Here is a 22,669-nt window from a genome sequence, read left to right as displayed (position 1 = left end):
AACTTTATGCTTCTACGTCACTTCATTTATGGGCAAATACTGTACTTCTTACTCCACTATATATTTAGCTGCCAGCTTTAGTTACTTTACAGGTGGAGATTTAACATAAAAACATGATAGATTTAAAGTGATTACGCATGTTTATAAATTAAGCCACATAAAAGTATATTCAATTTTTAAAATGAGCCCTGCATTAACAGCAGTAAAACACTGTTTACATAAATGCACCAATTATAAAAATCTAATAATATATTTAGAATATATAAAACAATTCTGGGTCCATTCTGCATAATGAGTACTTTTACTTTTGATACTTTAAGTACATTTTGATGCTGATACTTTTGTACTTTTACTTCAGTAAGTTTTGAATGCAGGAATTTTACTTGTAGTGGAGTAATTTCACAGTGTGGTATTAGTACTTTTAACTCTATGGAGTCTTGGGCTTAAAAAATGTTTAAATGCCATGTTGGTATATTTTTTTCAGCACAACCTCACCTATATGACCTAATAATAATTGATTTTTATTCTACAATTTCGGTCATTTTGTGTACTTGTAAGTCTTTTTGTGTGTTTTTTGGTCATTTTGTGTCTTTTTTTTTAAGTCATTTTGTGTCTTTTTTTAGTCATTTTATGTCTTTTTGTGTCTTTTTCTGTCATTTTGTGTCTTTTTTAGTCCTTTAGTCCAACATAAAATGTGATTTTGAATCGTTTTTATTTACTTTCTAAACACTATCATTCTCAATAAAGAATTTGAAATGTTGCAAATGTGAACAAAGGTTGCAAATATAACATATAAGAGGGTTCCATCCAGTTCTATCATTTTATACTAAATCTATTTGAGCTTGTCTCCAGTTTTACTTGGTATATCATCATCAAACTGAAACTGGCCTCATGGAGTTTACAGCCAGAACTTTAGAGGTAAATTTACAGTAGGGCTCCACGCTGCTTTGTTTTCTAGTCTGGATGGAGTCAACAAGTCTGGATTATTTGGAGCTTCTGGAGACTCCACAGGGTTAATGAAGTAAAGGATCAGAATAGTTCCTTCAACACTGTTTGTCTCCCATTCAGATGCATTTAGAGCCAAAAATGTGGCAGCAGAGCAGAGACACTTCTCTGAGCGGAGCGAGCAGACTGATCACAGAGAGGGAGACCAGGACCCAGTCAGTCCCTCTGCTAACCTTGAAGTCAGGTGCTCAATTCTTTTTGTTGTCTTATTTGGTATTTTCTCTTCCTTATTTTGTCAAATATGATTTAAATAATCTTCTGTTATCTGCTCAGGGAGTGTGTAGAAGAGCAGCTGAAAATGCATCAAATCTCTGAGCCAAAACACCAGCAGGTATATATTAAAAGTATTGTACATACAGTAGTTTACTGTGGAATAGTGTCTTATAGTATGGTAGGATTTTTTTACTGGCAGATTAGTCTCGGAAAACAGGAAACAATCGAAAGTGAGATCCAAAAACCCACCTGCAAGAAAACTAAACAGATCTTTGAGACTGTCACTTTAAGATATTAAATGAATAAATGCATAAATAAAAAACAAACAAAGAGATCAAATCACCAAAACACAAAACATTCTTTTTATCACAGGATAAAAATTTACATTGCTGTTATTTGAATCCAATGAGTGGGGTGCAGTTCTTTGGGGTAACATTACATAAAACATTTTTCAATTTTTTTTCATTTAAGCTAACATGTCACAGCTTTTACAAGGCTTTAATCACAGCGTTATTATTACGTATTAGACAAAGAAACACCTTAATGATCAAAAGCGGTCCAAATCCATTTCTACCCATCCAATTAAAAAAATAAGAAAAAAAGTAAAATGTAGTCCAATTGATAATAATATTAATAATAATAAACTTTATTTATAGAGCATGTTTTATACAAGAGATATAGATCAAAGTCTTTCACAGTAAAAAAAAAAAAAAAAAGTCAAGAAAACAAGGGCACATAGACAATAAAAAAAGTTGAATGTAAGAATAATAAAAAAAGTCGAATTAGTCTGAAAAATAAGGGCATTTTTAGGGCATACCACAGTTTTGGAGCATAAAAAAAGTTGTACTGCCTTTTTTTCTTCTGCATTTTGTATATTTATAAACCCAGAAGTTGAAGGTCTGAGAGTCTGCAATGTAATCTGGTCCGAAGCCATTTAGAGCTTTCATTTGGCAGAAAACAGTAGGAATACATTCTATTTTAATTGTCAGTATGAACATCATGTACATCTTTACTTCCAGAGCCTCAGGGGGAGGACGACAGAAGGACGTCACTTCGTGCAGGAGTGTGAGGACATTTCCACGATGGACAAAAATAATGTGAAGGTCTGTGATCAGCAGGAGGTCCAGAGGAGGGCTTCCCTCAGCCCGCAGCGTCCCGGCGGGAAGTTAACCTCTGACCTCCTGAGGCGCTCCTCTGCCCCATCTACGGTCTTTAAAGACGAAGGAACGCAGCTGGAAACCATCCAGGCTCTGACCTCTCAGCCTGAGTATCGCACAGAGTCTGGGACTTTACGAGAGTCCTGCTCCGGTTCATGTAGTCCTCAGACACCACGGATCCAGGCGCAGGCCAAGGTCTTTTCCCGGGCCCGCAGCCAAGAACAAACACCTCTCGTGCCCCGACCTGAAACTCCACCTTTCCAAGAAAAACAGATTGCCGAAACCAGAGAAAGAGGAGAGAAAACGAGCCAATTACGAGAGAGAAATTCCAGAGAGGAATCCCATTTGGAAGAAAAAGAGATTAGAGATAACACAAGTGAAACATGCAGAATTAATCAATCACTCTGTGAGCCGACGCCCTCTGTTAGCATGTCAGTCAGGGAGAGAAGGGCGGGGCACGGAGAAGTGGAAAACATGAGTACAACTGCAGGAAGAATAGCTGGTGAAGATAAGGTGAAAGGCCAGTTTAAAGTCACAGCACCTCGTAGAGAAACGAGCTCATGTGGTGCCACCTCAGACCATCTATGGGAACAATCACATGCCTGGATACCCAAGTACCCCAGCTCTGCATATGAATCAACCACGATGCAACATTTCAACATTTCCCCAGCTTTGAGGGACAACAGAGCGTCCCCTCGGGCCTGGGGAAATCAGGAAGTTATTGTTAGTTTTAAGAGCGTAAACGGCCACATGGAGAGAGTCTCAAGCTCCGACATGGAAACTCTATCCACAGGCTGCGATGAAACAAAAACACATTTCCATCTCTGCCAGTGCAGCACGGGCTCAAACTGGGTCAGAGGTCAGAAACAAGCTACAACAACAGCAGCAGCAGCAGCGGCGTTTTGTTTCCGCGCGCCAAGCAACACAAGTCAAGTCCCGACACCTCCGAAAGGCAGCACATTTCCCATGCATTCCACCACGAGGAGCTCTACTGGTGCTGCTGGTGGCAGGGAGGATGGAGATAACCCAACCTCCCAGTGTCACCACTTTCCCAAGCTCCCGTCCCCTCCTCCCAACGATTCTCATTCAAACCTTTCTCAGGATGGTTGTGCGAGCGAGGCTGAGGACAGATGGATGTTCTGTGGGATCCAGAAGCAGGACCAGAGTCTTGGATCTGGAGTCGGCCCCCAGCAGTCCTCCGTCACCAGCTCCAGCACAAATGATCAGACTCAGGGGGATTCTGGTGGTCATTTTGGTAAATGAAGTGCACTTATATATCGCTTTTATCCAAAGCGCTTTACAGTATACAATACGCTCACACACACATTCATACTGGTGTTAGGGGCTAACAGGGGACACTGGTGCCACCTGCCACCATTGGGAATTCATTCACACACTCATGAATGCAGCATCGGGAGCAATTTGGGGTTCAGTATCTTGCTCAAGGATACTTTGACATGTAGCTGCCATGGTCGGGGATCAAACCACCAACCTTCCGATCAGAAGACGACCCCTCTACCAACTGAGCCACAGCCGCCTCATTTTGACATACACTACCGGTCAAAAGTTTTAGAACACACCAACTTTTCCAGAATTTAATTGAAAATTATGCAGTTTAATGTCTCAGTGTACTCTGAAATTAATGCACATTTGCAACATTTAAAATTCTTTATTGAGCATGATAGTGTTTTGAAAGTAAAAAAAAGATTCAAAATCACATTTTATGTTGGACTGAAGGACTAAAAAAAGATACAAAATGACAAAAAAAGACACCAAAAGACACAAAATGACCAAAAAAAAGACACAAAATGACTTACAAAGACATGAAAAGAATTCAAAATTGGACAAAATAGCCCAAGACTCCATAGAGTTAAGTTGTTAACCCATTTCTTGTTCCCTGAAAAAGGCCTACTTGTATAATTCTGAAATGTACATTATTTTTCAGTTTTGGTTAAGCTTACCTTTTTTTATTTACCTCTGGCAGTTCACCACTTACCTTTGTACCCTTTCAAGCTGTTCATTTGACTTGAACTGCTTGAATTTCAATAAAAAACTGGAAAAATTGAGGTGTTCTAAAACTTTTGACCGGTAGTGTATATTGAACATAGATTATTGGAAAAGTGTGGTTTTTAGTTCTCCCTTCAGGATTCAGTTCTTTTTACTCCAACTAAACTGTTCCTTGCAAAATATTGATGCATATTGAAATAGTGATATTGGCTTTTAATGGTGGAAGAATTTATCATATCTCATAAAGTAATACTCAAGTAAAAGTAGCAATACCAAAATGTAAAAAAACTCTATTACAAGTCAAAGTAACTCAAGTTAAAGTACATCAGTACATAAGTTAAACATAACAACAACATCAACATAAAGTCCCATAATTAAAAGAAAAACTCAAAAATGGCCCTTTTTTTAGACTTGCATATATTATATTATTATATAATATTAATGACAGCTACACGGTGGTGTAGTGGTCGGCACAGCAAGAGGGTCACTGGTTTGACTCCGGCCTGCAGCTCTTCTATGAGGAGTTTGTATGTTGTCAGCGTGGGTTATCTCCGGGTCCTCCAGCTTCCTCCCACAGTCCAAAATAAGCACTTAGGTTTAATTGATGACTCGTAATTGATGACTCCAAATTGCCCATATGAGTGTATGAGAGTGTGAATGGTTGTCTGTCTTTATGTGTCATCGAGAGGCGGGGTACAGATGATGAATGAATAATAATAATCATTATAATGATAATAATGATGATGTTCAGCACTTAAGCAGTCCGGGGGCCAGAACCAACATGCAAAGGGTCCAATCCGGTCCACTGAATGACTTTACAAAATGTGTAATTTGCAGAGAAGTCATGAACTGTGTTTTTTTTCCTTTTTTTTTTCAATTAAATGCACTTCTATTCCTTTTTGTCCACTGGGGGTTGTGCTGTTGGGCCCAATGCTACATGTTCATGCAGGAGCCACTAGTGGAAAATGTCCTTGTTAAAAAAGAAAAAAGAAAAATGAACCCAGAGTGTGTTGTTTTCCATGAAGAAAAGAGAAAAATATTTTAAAGTTATTATGCGGAGCTTTTATTGGTCATTTCACGCATTTCAGATCAAATTTTGCTGAGTGGACTAAAATGAATTCCACACTCCTTTTTTTCCCCTTCTTTATAAACTAATTTACATTCTGTGCTGTTGAGTAGTTTAACCACTAATAAAACATAATCATTTATTTATTAATATTTTTTTGTTCTAATAATCTGAATCTTCAGAGTATAAATAGCTGTCAAATACATTGAGTGCACTCAAAAGTAAGATATTTGCCCCAGAGACTCAGCGGAGGAGAAATAGAAAGTAGCATGAAATGGAAATACTCAAGTAAAGTGCAATTGTAAAAAATTGTACATAAAACAGACTAAATGTAATTTGTTAGTTCACCCACTGCAGAGCACACACATGACTTTATTTTTAAAGTGCATATTTGGTAATTTTGTGACATTATCATGAATTAGTGGGGATGTTAGAGGCAGGGGCTACACGGTAAAAGAAACATGAAAAATTAAAGGAAACATATCCTTTAAGTCCTGCTCCACCTATTAATGCATAATGTTTGTCGCTACTTTGCTTCAATGTTTGTTTCATGCATGCAAAACCTCTAAATCTACAGTCAATTTCCATCATTTTGCCTCTTAAAATTCCCTTTTTTTGTATTTTGATGTTTGAGGTGGTGAGAAAAGGTTGACGACACATTCTGTGAAACCAGAAAGGAAACCTGATGGAACAAAAATGGCTAAAACATCGAGCGGATTTCTCAGGTAAAAACAGCTTGTTTTTCTGAAAGCATGCAAAATTGTAATGTATTCTTTACATCTACTGCTGAAATACAATCTTTAACATCAAAGTACACAAAGCACTGCTTTGCTCAGGAAGTAGCTCTGTGTCTTTGTATCAGCTTTATCTTCCTTTCTTCTTATCATCTTTCCTTCCCCTCTATAGAAAACACACACAGGAAATTTCATGCAAAGTCTAAAAAACAAAACACTACTATTGCATCTTTGAGAATTACCTTAATAATTCAGTGTCATGTCAACAAAACAACAGTTTTACAAGATTATTATGACACTAGTGTCCTTAACTCTATGGAGTCTTTATGGGCTATTTTGTCCATTTTTGAATCCTTTTCATCCTGCCTGTATACACCACTTAAAAAATGTTTAAATGCCAGGTTGGTATTTTTTTTCCAGCACAACCTCACCTATATGACCTAATAGTAACTGATTTTTATTCTGACTTACTGGATCAACATTTTGAACCAAAAAGAAACAAAGAAAAACCAACATAAATGTGATCTTGTGATTGTGTGTGATTCTGTCATCCAACTCTGGTTTTTATTCTAGTGGGACTTGATTTTATGTGTGTCTTGTGTGTTTACCGTAACGATTTTAGTCATTTTGTGTATTTTTTGGTCATTTTTTAGTCATTTTGTGTCTTTTTTTGGTCATTTTGTCCTCTCATTTTGCGTCTTTTTTGGTCATTTTGTGTCTTTTTTTGGTCATTTTGTGTCTTTTTTTGGTCATTTTGTGTCATTTTTTTTGTCATTTTGTGTCTTTTTTTGGTCATTTTGTCTTCTCATTTTGTGTCTTTTTTGGACATTTTGTGTCTTTTTTTGGTCATTTTGTGTCTTTTTTGGTCATTTTGTGTCTTTTTCTGTCATTTTGTGTCTTTTTTGGACATTTTGTCTTCTCATTTTGTGTCTTTTTCTGTCATTTTGTGTCTTTTTTGGACATTTTGTGTCGTTTTTTGGTCATTTTGTGTCTTTTTTTGGTCATTTTGTGTCTTTTTTGGTCATTTTGTGTTTTTTAGTCATTTTGTGTGGTCTTTTTTAGTCCTTTAGTCCAACACAAAATGTGATTTTGAATCTTTTTTTACTTTCAAAACACTTTCATGCTCAATAAAGAATTTTAAATGTTGCAAATGTGAACAAAGGTTGCAAATATAACATAAAAAAACATAAAAAAATACGGGCAGTCCGTGGCCTAGAGGCTTGTAACTGGAGAGTCGCCGGTTCGAATCCCAGTACTGACAGGTCTAGGACTGAAGTGCCCTTGAGCAAGCACCTAACCCCCCTACACAGCTCACCGGGCGCAGTAATGTGCTGCCCACTGCTCCTTGCATGGTGTGTTCACTTGTGTGTAAAAAAGGATAGTTAAATGCAGAGTTGAGTTTCCCCATTGTGGGATTAATAAAGTAATTTTCTTCTTCTTCTTAAAAGAGGGTTCCATCCAGTTCTATCATTTGATACTAAATCTATTTGAGCTTGTCTCCAGTTTTACTTGGTATATCATCATCAAACTGAAACTGGCCTCATGGAGTTTACAGCCAGAACTTTAGAGGTAAATTTACAGTAGGGCTCCACGCTGCTTTGTTTTCTAGTCTGGATGGAGTCAACAAGTCTGGATTATTTGGAGCTTTTGGAGACTCCAGAGGATTAAAACACCCTGATTGAAGTGAAATGTGATACAGACATAATGTTGTCTCAAAATGAATTGTAATAACTTTGTTGATCCCCTGACTTTGTATCTAGCACCATCAACAACTGTTTTAATTTATCCAATACTTTATGATCAAAAATAACCTAAAAACTAATAATTTTCCCATCAGCCTCAGCTGAACTTTGTGCTCAGTGCAAATAAGCAAACGTTATCATTCAAGCACGCTAAATTAAGATAGTGAACATGATGAACTGTTGAGTCTTTTTCCTGTTTTGTTATCTTTAATATTTTGCATTATTTCCTGAGTTACTATGTTTATGTGCAGAGACGCAGCAGATCAGAAGGACGAGCTGCAGAGCGGCTGCAGCGGAGATAACATAATCTCTGACAGAGACGAGAGTCGTGGCATGAGAAAACAACTGCACGAACCGGAAACCAGAGCAGTCCAGGTCAGTTTTTATTGGGAGGAAATGAAGCTTTGTGTCAGAGCAGACATGTGAGGAGAAGAATGTTCACATTTCATTCTAGCTTTCAATAAATACAAGTAGTAGCATGTAACTTAATGCAACGGCGTGCTTCTTACATGCATGTTTTTCACTTCTTTGGAAGTTATTCTATTGCAACATAATGAGAAACTTGGGAAAATGTTCTCATTATGTTGCAATACTGAGTCATTATTTTGACATAAAACAACCCTGATTCAGAAAAATCTAGTTCATTGCGCAAAACATAAATAAAAAATGATGCAATCATTTTCCAATCTTTTTTGACGGACACTAGCGCTCAAAAGTTTGGGGTCACTCAAAGTGTTGTTTTTCCATGAAAACAAACTTTTATTCATGAAATGAGTTACAAAAGTAATCAAATATAGTAAAGACTATATTAAAGACAAAGGCAGTAATAATAATTCTAACATGTACAAATCTCCAACCTTACCTCTAGTTCAGGGTCTCAAACTCAAATTACCTGGTGGCCGCTGGAGCCAGTATCAAAATGACCAAAAGAAGACACAAAATTACCAAAAAAAGACACAAAATGACAGAAAAAAAACGAAATTACTTAAAAAAGACACAAAATTACTAAAAAAGGGAAACAATTACAAAAAAAAGACACAAAATTACTAAAAAAAGAAACAAAATGACAAAAAAGACACAAAATGACAAAAAAGACACAAAATTATTTGAAAAAGATACAAGATTATTTAAAAAAGACACAAAATTACCAAAAAAGTAATTAAAGGGACCTTCCACATAACCAACACGGTAAAGTGCCATTCACATAAAACTCACATTAAACTTTCATATCAAGGTGGGGGCCACAAAATATCGTCACGAGGGCCGCAATTTTTTTTAAAAACATGTTTTTCCAAGCTGTCCAGACAGTTGTAAGTCATTATTTTCAAATTTAATTGCATTGTATATTTATTTATTATTACTTTTTTACAACAGCTCATCAATTGTAAACTATACAAAGACGATATATTTAAAGTTCAAACTTTATTGTTTTGTCATCATTTCAAAAACACTCTCATTATAATGATCTATAAGATCTTTTTTCCCACCAAAAGGCAACATTTTCATCTTATTTTTTTCTTTCTCTGTAGCAGATAATACAGATAAAACTTGTTGGTAGGTTGAGTCGTTGTTGGTTTGTTGACAATGATAAAAAAAGATAAGAACAACGTGTTCTTATCCTTTAAAGCTGCAAAAAATACTGATTTGGCAGTTGTTTACGCTGCGTCGTGACTTGACAAACTGCTCCAGTGTTTCTCATGACATCACCAGCCTGTTTCACAACACCTCCTCTCCCACGAGGCTGATCACACACGTTTGATTTGATTACGTCTCATGGACATGAAGGAGGCGGACTACTTTCTTGTGAAATGACTGCGTAACACCAATCTCTGTCAGGGCAAAGCCTCCATTCAAATTTATTATCCTACATTTCTGTCAAGCTCCTTAGAGTTTTCCCTGCAGACATGAATACCGCCCACACCCACAGCGTGCATGCTGCAGAACTGGTACCACCAGTGTTGCATTAACCTTTGCATTGAGTAGATAAAAAGCTCTTTAATAGCTCTACTTTCAGCCTTTAAACACAGGAAGAATGAGTGAATGTGAAACCTGCCTCCACTGAACAATAGATATGTGTATTTGTTGTAGATGCGACTGAATGTGGAGCAAGTAGCTGAAGGGAAATTACCTTTTAACCACTTTAAACTAAAATGTGATTCACTATTCCTTTTCAAATGTAATTTTGATGATTGAGACACTCTGCAGCAAGTTTTTTCCAACCTATTATGTCGTGTTTGTGGAACAGGCCTGGACGCGCCGCTGCCTGTTAAATCACCTGCTTGTCATACTGGAAACGATTATCTTCATCCCTTTGAAACTTAATGACAGGAGGCGTGGCTTCCACAGAAACCCAACATACCGACAGGGTACAATGCAAACAGTGTTGTTGTTTAGTGAAGTGATTGAAGCCTGCAGGATGCATGGAAAGGTTCCAAGTAGTCAGAGCAAAATGGGAAATGACTTTATTTACCTGAAGCATATCCGCTGGAAATAATTCATTTTCTCCTCCTTTGCGGTATATAATGGTAACAATTGCGGCCCTCGTGAAGATATTTTGTGGCCCCCACCTTGATATGAAAGTTTAATGTGAGTTTTATATTAATGGCACTTTACCGTGTTTGGTAATATATTTTTTTCTGTCATTTTGTGTCTTTTTAAAATAATTTTGTGTCTTTTTTGGTAATTCTGTGTCTTTTTTTGGTATTTGTGTCTTTTATTAGTGATATTGTGTCTTTTTTGTTAATTTAGTGTTTTTTCAGTCATTTTGTGTCTTTTTTGTAATTTTGTGTAATTTTTGGTCATTTTGTGTCTTTTTTTGTCATTTTGTGTCTATTTTTAAGTAATTTAGTTTTTTCTGTCATTTTGTGTCTTTAAAATAATTTTGTGTCTTTATTTAATAATTTTGTGTCTTTTTTAAATAATTTTGTGTCTTTTTTGGTAATTCTGTGTCTTTTTTGGTAACTCTGTGACTTTTTTTGGTAATTGTGTCTTTTATTAGTGATTTTGTGTCTTTTTTGTTAATTTAGTGTTTTTTCAGTCATTTTGTGTCTTTTTTGTAATTTTGTGTAATTTTGGTCATTTTGTGTCTTTTTTTTGTCATTTTGTATCTATTTTTAAGTAATTTAGTTTTTTATGTCATTTTGTGTTTTTTTAAATAATTTTGTGTCTTTTTTTAGTAATTTAGTTTTTTTTTGTCATTTTGTGTCTTTTTTAGTAATTTCGTGTCTTTTTTTGGTCATTTTGTGTCTTTTTTTGTGGTAATTCATTTTTTTCTGTCATTTTGTGTCTTTTTTTTAGTAATTTTGTGTCTTTTTTTGGTCATTTTGATACTGCCTCCAGCGGCCCCCAGGTAATTTGAGTTTGAGACCCCTGGTTTAGATGGTCAAAAGTCTGTCTTCTAACTTTGGCGTGTCAATGAGCTTTAGGTCATAGTGTGAACACAGCATAGACGCTACAAAGCAGTGAAGCTTCGTGTTGCTTTTCAAATTTGCTGAGATTTATTTTAGTGGGTTGCTGCCAGTTCAAATCCCTAGACTGACAGGTCTGAGGTAAACTTGAGCATGGCACCTGCTGCCCACGTGCTGCTCCTAGTGTGTGTGCAAAAAGGAATCTTAATCTAAAAGCACTGAAACAATCCTAATAAATAACTTTTCTAACTAATCTAGCTCACTAGACTCTACATGGACAGCAACACGTACAACCTCATACCCTACACCAGGGGTTGGCAATTAACTCCCCCAAGTGGCCTGATGAGATACTGTGAAGGTCTGGGGAGGGACCGACCAGCACTCAGAACTCATTTTTGTTTAATGTTTAATTTATCACTTTATAAAATGCAGTAAATGATCTGGTTTTGAGCTGCCAGTGTTAAGAATACAAGTTATATTAATGTGGAGTCGGATACAGCAGTAATACTCCAATCAATACTTCACTTTTCCATTTCTTTTAACCATACATACATTCAAAACACAAAAACAATAAAGAGCATGTATGTTATGTAGTAAACCAGCCATTGGAACCCATTTAACACTATTTATTAACTCCATGCAAAAAGTGTTTTTCTTTTCAATAACGAAAAGCAAATTAATGCCAAAAAATAATCTTAAAAAAGGTTTTTCAAGGTTTAGACAAGACATTAAGTTCTGTCTAAACTTTGAAAAGACTCAGTTTGTAACTCAAACAAACAGTTTCACATGTAATTTTGGTCTTTTTGTTTATCTCTCTCTGTAAAAACCCTCCTGTGAATCCTTCTATTCTAGTTTAGAAATTATTGATGACATGATTATACTGAAGGTTAGGACCACTTTAAGTTGTGTATGTTACATTGACGATACAATCTGTTTTTACAGATTTCCTCTTTGTGTTTTATAGAATATTCTTGAGAAAAAGCTTCTAACCATCAACTCAACATTTACTTCAGTTCACAATGTCTCTGTGATGACAACTCAGCAAGTCGAGTACAGAAAATATTATTTAGTTTATTAGTTTTTCCGACTTAAAGGGGTGTTCACATGAATTTTCCAAGTCGGAAGCCTATTTTCCCGATTATTCCGACAGAGCATGAATGCGGCATAATGTTCTATATGTTAAAATTGGAGAGTAGCAGCTGCAGATTGTTGGTGTCACTGGATATCATGGGGGTCCTGGGAAAAGACAGGCAGCTTTTATTTTTGGCAGATCAGGAAAATGAAGAGCTTCTCCTCTCAGATAATCAGTACGTCCACATTTTCATAAAAACTAGAATAACATATTCAAATAGTTTTACCTTAAGTTTTCTAAAAACTATGAATATTGAGTCTCAGTTTTGTCATTAGACAATAATGTAATTGGACACATTTTAACCCTTATATATTTATGTGAGGTCAATAAACAGCAGAGTAGTATAGTAGTGTGATAGTTTTATTTATATATGTATATACATATTTTCCTGAAAGAAAATTCCAATGTTAAAAAAACGCATTATATACTGTATATGAAATTCCATTACTGACTACATAAAGATCTTGTAAGTCATTATAATAAAACATTTCTGAATTAATTACATAATATCTCAAAATAATGACAATATTTTGAAAAAAATGACTTAATTTGTCCAAAAAAAAAATGACCTAGTTACTTGAAATAATAACTTAATATTTTGAAATTATGACTTAATATCTTTTGAGAAAGTTTCTCATTATCTTACTAAGTCATTATTTTGAGATACAATGTGATTATTTTGAGATATTGAGTAGTTATTCTCTATACTTTTTAATTATTTCGAAAATGTTCATCCTTTTTTTTCTTTTACTGGTGGAAACAGTCTTCAATAGATTTTGAGTTGTGCATTTTGACCCCTAATTTAGCAATAAAGACAACAAGTGTTTCACTATGACATGCAAAAATTAAAAAAAAAGGCAACCAGACACGTAGGTAGTTCGGGGAAACTTCACGTTATTAGTGCCAGGGCGGATGTCGGATGTTGCACCACAGTTGTCACTTTCATTCTGACTTAAACTAGCTGGAAGCTGTTTCCTGTCTTCTGACGACCTGAGATGATGTCATCAGGTCGTCAGGTGTGATGATGAGGCGGTGAAACACAGTGTGGTGTAAATCTCTGCGAACTTTTACAAACATTTATTCCCAGTTCTTCTAAGTCAACATGTGAGTCACACACAGCTACGTGCACAGGGTCACACTGTGTGTTTGTGTGTGTGTGTGTGTGTGTGTGTGTGTGTGCAGGCCCTCAGGCAGCAGGTGGAGGCTCTCTCATTATTTTGAGATACAATGTGATTATTTTTTAGATACTGAGTAGTTATTTTCTATACTTTGGCAAGGCACTAAAGCAAAGTTTTTATCACTTTTTTTCTTTTACTGGTGGAAACAGGCTTCAATAGATATAAAATAAAGGCAATACAATTCAGTAATTTAGCATTTTGACCCCTGATTTAGCAATAAAGATGACAAGTGTTTCACTATGACATGCAAAAAAAACAACAGGCAATCAGACACGTAGGTAGTTCGGGAAAACTTGGGATGAGGCATCACAGTTGACACTTTCACTGGAAGCTGTTTCCTGTTTTCTGACGACCTGAGATGATGTCATCAGGTTGTCAGGTGTGATGATGAGGCGGTGAAACACAGTGTGGTGTAAATCTGTGCAAACATTTACAAACATTTATTCCCAGTTCATAAAAACTAGAATAACATATTCAAATAGTTTTACCTTAAGTTATCTAAAAACTATGAATATTTAGTCTCAGTTTTGTCATTAGACAATAATGTAATTGGACACATTTTAACCCTTATACATTTCTGAATTAATGACATAATATCTCAAAATAATGACAATATTTTTGAAAAAAATGACTTAATTTGTCAAAAAATGACCTAGTTACTTGAAATAACAACTTAATATTTTGAAATTTTGACTTAATATCTTTTGAGAAAGTTTCCTATTATCTTACTAAGTGGTTATTTTGAGATACAATGTGATTATTTTGAGATATTGAGTAGTTATTTTCTGTACTTTTTCATTATTTTGAAAATGTTCATCCTTTTTTTTCTTTTACTGCTGGAAACAGGCTTCAATAGATTTTGAGTTGTGCATTTTGACCCCTAATTTAGCAATAAAGACGACAAGTGTTTCACTATGACATGCAAAAAAAAGGCAATCAGACACGTAGGTAGTTCGGGGAAACTTCACGTTATTAGTGCCAGGGCGGATGTCGGATGTTGCACCGCAGTTGTCACTTTCATTCTGACTTAAACTAGCTGGAAGCTGTTTCCTGTCTTCTGACGACCTGAGATGATGTCATCAGGTCGCCAGGTGTGATGATGAGGCGGTGAAACACAGTGTGGTGTAAATCTCTGCGAACTTTTACAAACATTTATTCCCAGTTCTTCCAAGTCAACATGTGAGTCACACACAGCCACGTGCACAGGGTCACACTGTGTGTTTGTGTGTGTGTGTGTGTGTGTGTGTGTGTGTGCAGGCCCTCAGGCAGCAGGTGGAGGCTCTCTCATTATTTTGAGATACAATGTGATTATTTTTTAGATACTGAGTAGTTATTTTCTATACTTTGGCAAGGCACTAAGGCAAAGTTTTCATCCTTTTTTTTCTTTTACTGGTGGAAACAGGCTTCAATAGATATAAAATAAAGGCAATACAATTCAGTAATTTAGCATTTTGACCCCTGATTTAGCAAAACTTAATTTGTCAAAAAAATGATCTAGTTACTTGAAATAATGACTTAATATTTTGAAATTATGACTTAATATCTTTTGAGAAAGTTTCTTATTATCTTACTAAGTCGTTATTTTCAGATACAATGTGATTATTTTGAGATATTTAGTAGTTATTTTCTATACTTTTTCATTATTTTGAAAATGTTCATCCCAAGGCATGAACGTCAAAGACGCCTAATTGTGCATTTTGACCCCTAATTTAGCAATAAAGATGACAAGTGTTTCACTATGACATGCAAAAAAAAAAAGGCAATCAGACACGGAGGTAGTTCGAGGAAACTTGGGATGAAGCACTTTCGTGCCAGGGCGGATGTTGGATGAAGCATCACAGTTATCACTTTCACTGGAAGCTGTTTCCTGTCTTCTGACGACCTGAGATGATGTCATCAGGTCGCCAGGTGTGATGATGAGGCGGTGAAACACAGTGTGGTGTAAATCTCTGCGAACTTTTACAAACATTTATTCCCAGTTCTTCTAAATCAACATGTGAGTCACACACACAGCTATGTGCACAGGGTCACACTGTGTGTTCATGTGTGTGTGTGTGTGTGTGTGTGTGTGTGTGTGTGTGTGTGTGTGTGTGTGTGTGTGCGTGTGTGCAGGCCCTCAGGCAGCAGATGGAGGCTCTTCAGCAGCAGTTCAGGCACAGAGAGAGAGACTGGTCTGAAGTTCGTCACCAGCTGGAGCAGCTGATCAGAGAAAACTCTGAGCTGAGGAAGAAACTCACAGTTGTACCACAGTGCCACCCAGTGGCCGCACACAGTACTGCACCAACACACGCTGCACTACAGGAGGGACAGACAGAGGTAAAATACAGTCATGGAAAAAAATATTAGACAACCCTTATTCTTCAGTTTATCGTTCATTTTAATGCCTGGTACAACTAATGGTGCATTTGTTTGGACAAATATAATGATAACAACAAAAATTGCTCATAAAGGTTTAATTTTAGAGCTGATATCGAGACATTTTCCATTATTTTCCTGATAAAAACCAAAATAATTATGATGAAAACCATGTTAAATGTCTAGATATCAGCTCTTAAATTAAGCTCTTATGAGCTATTTTTGTTGTTATTATATTTGTCCAAACAAAAATACCTTTAGTTGTACCAGGCATTAAAATGAACAAGAAAATTAAGAAAACAAGGGTGGTCTAATCATTTTTAATAATAGTCTTTTTACTAACTGTCAATCAGGAAAAAAACTAAATATTTTGTTTTACTGGACACTCACCCTTATCACAACCAATCCAACCACCTAAACAAACAGACAACAGGAGAAATTTCTAAATTAAGGACAAATAAAGTTTAAATGGACATTATAGACATAAAAAGAGTTTCAGGTTACTCTCTGCCAAAGTTCATACTTGTATGACTATTTATGTTAATGAGGTACCTTAATGTTTGCACATTTACATAATTTCACCAGAAACAGGTCTGCAGAAAGGTTTATTTGTGGCTCCGAGATACTAACACATCCCCAAGTTATTGTGCTCATTATCATCTTATGGTGCCCCAAGGTACAGACTAACAAGAAATTATTATTTTTCTTATTTTTTTTTATATTTTTTAAAATTTAATTCAGCTTGTACAGTCTTACACATTTCATAGTTTTTGTTGGTTATAGCACAAAACAAAAATAAATAAAATAGATCAATAAATAAACTATTTAAAGATAAATAAATAAAAACAAAGAATAATGTACAAGCAAATGTAAATACAATAATTCAAACATAATCTACGTGTATCAGGCAACCAGGGGTGTTACAATAGGACCTGATAAAAAAGGAGCAAAAAACATCCTTGGGGCTGAAAGTTTTCGTCAGATAACAAATACTTATTTTTCTTGAATTGTCCTAAATATCCTGTAATCTCTCATCCATTTACTAAATAAGCTGTAATCGCTACAAAGTTCCTTCTCCGGGGTCATTCTCAGTCCTTGGATATCGACACAGAAATTGTCCCTCAAAGCATCATAAAAGGCATTAATACATGCAACCCCCTGTTTATAGTATATGTAATTATACATAAGTTAAGATCTGAATATTTCTTACACCACAGTGTTTGATCTTCTTCTATTTAAGTCACAAATCATGTGTTATAAACATGGAATTTCTCCTATTTTATCCTGTTTTGGGATATAAATTAGCCTGAATTGTTGTCCCTGTCATTATAGTTTAATGAAAGCAGACATCACAATATCTGAACCATGTTGTTTTATAAAGATGTAAACTCTAAAACATTTCTTTATTATATCTACAGAACTATCGACGCTGAGATAAACATTAGACCTCAGACACTCAGAGCTGCCGGCCCAGTACTCCATTTAATTTTAGTGCGGTGTAAATCTTGCTGGTATCAAATTGTTCAGGTATATAATACACTGTTAAGTGGTCTTTAAGCACCCCGGCAATAATTCATGAGGACGGACAAAAGGTGGTGTCACAGCCCTGTCTGGCCTCATTACATCTTTATGCCGTGCAAGTCGATATATGCTCCCTGTGCCAGTTCTGTCACTGCACAAACCTGATTTTACCTTCCCTACTACTAGCTCATGGCAAGAAATTTAAATAAATCAAGGATTTAAGCTCCTTCAGGGGTAAAAATAGCACTATTTTGTACAAATAATCATAATAAACAAATTTTCCTATTCAAAATTAGCTTTTTCTTCAGAATATAATGACACCAGAAACAGGCAAACACATGGTCAATTGCTGTAGAATTTCATAGAAATTAATCAAAATAAAATCAAAGTTTTTTTTTTTTTTTTGGGGGGGGGGGGGGGGGGGGGGGGGTCTTATTTTTAATAATTAAAATTATATATATATATATTTTTTAATTCTATTTACATTTTAGTATTACCGCTTTCTCTGCCTAATAATGATAGATAATATTTATTATCATATATTGATACTTAACTGCTAGATCTATAACTGAAACACGCATGCACGCACACACACGCACACGCACGCACACGCACGCACACACACACACACACACACACACACACACAAACACACACACACAGGGGTACCATTATTGTCATTGTTTAATATTCACTCCCTGTCTGTCCATATCACTGTATTGTATTATTGCACAATAAAAACTTTTTTTTTTAAATAAAAAATGTTTTTGCAAACCAGAAAAAAAAAAAGAATTTAATCAAATTCACCAAAAATTGTTAAATTGGCATGGTTTCCACAGGTTCTAAAAATCATTGAATGTTTGTGAATTTGAGGGGAAAAAAATCAAGGCCTTGGAAAACTTGGTTCCTTCAAAGTGCCTTAATTTACACATTTTGTGCAAGAATAGAAATAGAAGTTATTTTGATATTTTATTTATTTTTATTTTTTGCACTTTATAGTAGTAAATAAGTCTTTCTGTCTGCATGTGTTTCACTGTTTGACTCACCACACGCCTTAAGAAAATGCAATAATTAACCTTGATTCATGTTGGCTCCTTTAATTTGAGGGAACTGGCCTTTGAAAAGTCATTGAAAAGTCTTAATTTGATGTTTGTGAAGGTGGGAAAACCCCAAATCACTGGGTGATACTGAACCTCGAAGTTGACAAATTTGTTCTAATTAAAACAGTCTTTTCCTGCTGAGACGGAGCAGCTTCTGTCTGACGGCTGCAGCTCGCTGACTCTCACTGACCAGAAGAGCAAAGCAACGTCTGCAGACCAGAAGACAAAAACTGTCACATTCTCCAACGGAGACGTCAAACACATTTTGGAAGATGGGAAAGTGGTGAGTTCTGTTTCCTTTACGCATGTTTAAATGCTTAATCCGTAATAGGGCACTTGTTGAAATACTTACAAATTCCATATTTTAACCCTAGAGAATATTGGAGGATATTACATACAGCCAGAATGTGTAAAAAAAACATACGGACCCGGGGGAGGGGGGTAATATTTTGAGAAAAAAAGTTTACGAGATTAAAGAGGCAAATCTACAAGAAAAAATTTGCAGATTTATGAGATTTAAAGTGCTGAATCTGCGAAAAAAAAGTTGCTTTTTGCCACTTTTTTCTCGTAAATCTGCAACTTTTTTCGCGCAGATTTGCCACTTTAAATCTCTTAAATCTGCAACTTTTTTTCTTGTAGAGTTGCCACTTTAATCTAGTAAATTTACAACTTTTTTCTCGAAATATTACTATTATTTTTATTCATACTTGCCCCTAATATGCCCTCATAGTCAAGTTCTGGTACAAGTCACTGAAGAATAACTCTGTTTGCACGACTGTTTCTTGCTGATTTTTTTTCTAAATTTTTCATTTTTACATTGGAGGTCAAGGTCAATAAAGTGAATATTATTATATTATTATCTAATATCTATTACTGATTGGTCAGATGTCATGGTGTCACTGTCTGTGACGTAGCCTGATCTTTGCTGATTAGCTGGAAGAAATCCATTCTGATATCTACTGAAGTTACCAAATATAGTTCTTCGCCCTATAAATGCTTAATATCAGGGCTTCAGATGTAGGATAACCGGCTGTATTCATGCAATGCATCAAATTGATCAAACTTGTGTAATAATCTCTTTATTTACTGTACCACTAACATCCTGTGCCTGTGTGCTGCAGGTGTATTACTACGCCGGCTCACAGACAACACACACCACCCACCCCAGCGGTCTGGAGGTCCTTCACTTCCTAAACAAGCAGATCGGTGAGAGGACTGATGTGGTTTCAGTTTTAATATGCCTACATAAATGACATAGTTGCTTCATAACTGCTGAAAAAAGCAACTTTAAAGATGATTATACATTGCATTCACAAAGAATTTTATGTTTATGTCAAGAAGAAAAGACATTTCATATCAAAACTCTAAGAATATCTAAGAATATTTTCACTCAAACTTGAGTTAAGTTTCATTATAAACCTCATTGTGTTAAAGCCAGAGTCCTGTTTATTAACCATGCAATACAAACGTAAAAATACATATATATACCTAAAGCCTATTATTAAAGCTTATGTCAGTGGTTCATATTTTTTCATCCTTGTTTTTTGTATTTGTTATATTTCGAAACCGTAAAACACTGTCAAATTACATCAGAAAACGGGCGTAAAATAAAAAATTGTATATCACCGTAGTAGATACTTTTAATTACCGTAAATAAAAAAAAAAGCACAAAACTTTTACTTTTCCCTGTCAAACTGCAAACTACTACAAACTGGAAAAAACGCAGTTTTGCTGTAAAAATATAACATTTTCATGTCAAATTAATGGACAAATACCATGATGTGTGAATGAATGACACAGTCACCCTTCAAATAACAGGATTATTCAGTCTAAATTACAGTTTTTGCTGATATATTTAAATTTAGAATAGAAAACCCACTCACTGTAATTTTTACGGTGAAGTTCTGGCAACCACAGCTGCCGGTATTTTTCCTTAAATTAAACAGATTATTTTTTACAGTGCAGCATTGGAGAACAATGAAATTATTATTATCCCCAGTTTGGGAACCACTGGCTTATGTTATGATTAATTTACAAACTGACAATAGAATATATCAGTTTCAACATACTTTATTACAGTTTGGTAACGTCTCTAACAGAAAATATGACTGCAGCTCAGAGTGTAGTGTTTCATTGACACCACGTCTCGTCCTGTGTCAGAGAAGCGACTCCCCGGGGGAAGGAGAGAGATCCTATTTCCAGACCACACCATCAAGTATGTGGAGGCTGACGGCAGCCAGAGGACCATCTTCCCTGACGGCACCATCGTTCACCTCTCACCGTAAGACTCCAGTCACAGCTTTATTTCAGGGTGTCTGCAGGGTCACACACTCATCAAAGTGGCAGCGAACAGCTTTCCTCATGAATAAACAACAAAACTAGTTCAACGTGAGGTGACCAGTAAGAGGACAGACACGCTGACACAGTGGAATATGGATAATTAATCCCTTATAACGACCAAATATCTGTTTATTTTTTGGAAATGCAACCCTTTAAATCATGGGTCTCAAACTTGCTGCCCTTGTGACGATATTTTGTGGCCCTCATCTTGATATAAAAAGTTTAATGTGAGTTTTATATGAATGGCACTTTGTGTGTGGAAGGTCCCTTTAATTACTTTTTTGGTAATTTTGTGTCTTTTTTTTAAATAATTGTGTGTGTCTTTTTTGAAAAATAATTTTGTGTCTTTTTTGTTCATTTTGTGTCTTTTTTTGGTAATTCTGTTTATTAATGTCTTTTTAATAATTGTGTGGGTTTTTTTAAGTAATTTATTTTTTTTCTGTAATTTTGTGTCTTTTTTGGTAATTCTATGTATTTTTTGGTCATTTTGTGTCTTTTTAAAGTAATTTAATGGTTTTTCAGTCATTTTGTGTCTTTTTTGGTCATTTTGTGTCTTTTTAAGTCATTTAGGTTTTTTCTGTCATTTTATGTCTTTTTTTGTTGTAATTTTGTGTCTTTTTTTTTTTGATCTTGTGTCTTTTTTTGGTCATTTTGATACTGCCTCCAGTTTGTTCCATAATAACACATTTATTTATTTGTTTAGCACCTTTTCAGAGAAGAATCCACAAAGTACCTCATGACAAAAGACATAATAGCAATTTTAAAACACATAAAATGTGAGCATCCAGCTGTAAAACATTAGAAAAAACACTAAAAATCTCTTCCAGGTCCGGTGAGAAGATGATCGATTTCCCCAACGGTCAGAGAGAGATCCACACCTCCCAGTACAAGAGGAGGGAGTATCCTGATGGGACGGTTAAAACCATCTTCCCCAGCGGACGACAGGAAACCAAGTACGCATCAGGCAGAGTACGCACCAAGGACAGGGTCAAATTCAACATCTGACATCGTGAGACGGAGAGTGTTGAGTGTGTTTGGGGATTTAGTGCTGGAAGGAAATACTTTTAGTAGATCAGAGATGTTCTCACATTGTAGATTTAACTTTGCAATTTGCTTATATGTAGCAAATCATTCGTCACTTATTTCAAAAACTGAATGACAAGAGATATTAATGACCACTTTTCCACATGCTGTTTTGGATTGCGGCCGCTGATAGCACCATGACTTGCACATCACTCTTTCCCGTCTCAAAGTGTGATTCACTAGAGATATTACAGCAAAAATGCACCCATAAATTTGCATCTGAATGCAGTTATGCATGTGCCAAAGTAAATGTTGCATTTGTTCTCAGAAGACAGTAGAGAGAAAAGAAAAACTGTTTTCAAATGTCCACCATCAGACAATAAAAGAGGATGTTATGATCACTGGAAAGTCTGGGCTCTTATAAATGTGCTTCAGTTACCAAATACTCTCTGCAGACGCTACTCATTTCACTGTAAATACATGTGAGAAACGGTGCTGATCTTTTTGAGTTGGACTGATTTTGCAATGAGGTTCTTGTGCATAGAAAGGGACAATTTTGCATCAAATGTTTGCACATTATTACATTTAAATATGTACATTTTATATATGTATAAGTAGAACAGGAGCACTGATATGATGCTAGATGTGGTTGAAAGGAGGATATGGTGGAAGAGTTCAATGCGTGTTAT

At 35.6% G+C, this 22,669-nt stretch overlaps 1 protein-coding gene and 1 long non-coding RNA gene across 2 annotated transcripts in view; both read left to right on the top strand.

The window, feature by feature from the left end:
* LOC131991220 (uncharacterized) overlaps positions 1-1,114 on the top strand; it is a 42,953-nt gene extending 41,839 nt beyond the window's left edge. Inside the window, exon 4 of the long non-coding RNA XR_009396112.1 lies at positions 1,069-1,114. This is a non-coding gene — a long non-coding RNA (uncharacterized LOC131991220). The remainder of the gene's footprint in view (positions 1-1,068) is intronic.
* An 11-nt stretch (positions 1,115-1,125) lies between these two features.
* si:ch211-140l13.3 (uncharacterized) lies at positions 1,126-22,050 on the top strand. Its single transcript, XM_059356549.1, has 10 exons — positions 1,126-1,189; positions 1,279-1,336; positions 2,238-3,630; positions 6,083-6,173; positions 8,176-8,299; positions 15,754-15,957; positions 18,745-18,900; positions 19,739-19,823; positions 20,778-20,898; positions 21,785-22,050. Exons 2-10 carry the CDS (start codon positions 1,304-1,306, stop codon positions 21,960-21,962), a joined length of 2,385 nt encoding a protein of 794 aa, XP_059212532.1. The 5' UTR covers positions 1,126-1,189; positions 1,279-1,303; the 3' UTR covers positions 21,963-22,050.
* Positions 22,051-22,669: the final 619 nt, after the last annotated feature.

The sequence above is a fragment of the Centropristis striata genome, chromosome 18 (assembly GCF_030273125.1).
Source record: "Centropristis striata isolate RG_2023a ecotype Rhode Island chromosome 18, C.striata_1.0, whole genome shotgun sequence".
Lineage (NCBI taxonomy): Eukaryota > Metazoa > Chordata > Actinopteri > Perciformes > Serranidae > Centropristis > Centropristis striata.
Note: the sequence above shows the minus strand (reverse complement) of the source record. Positions and strands in the feature narration are given on the sequence as shown.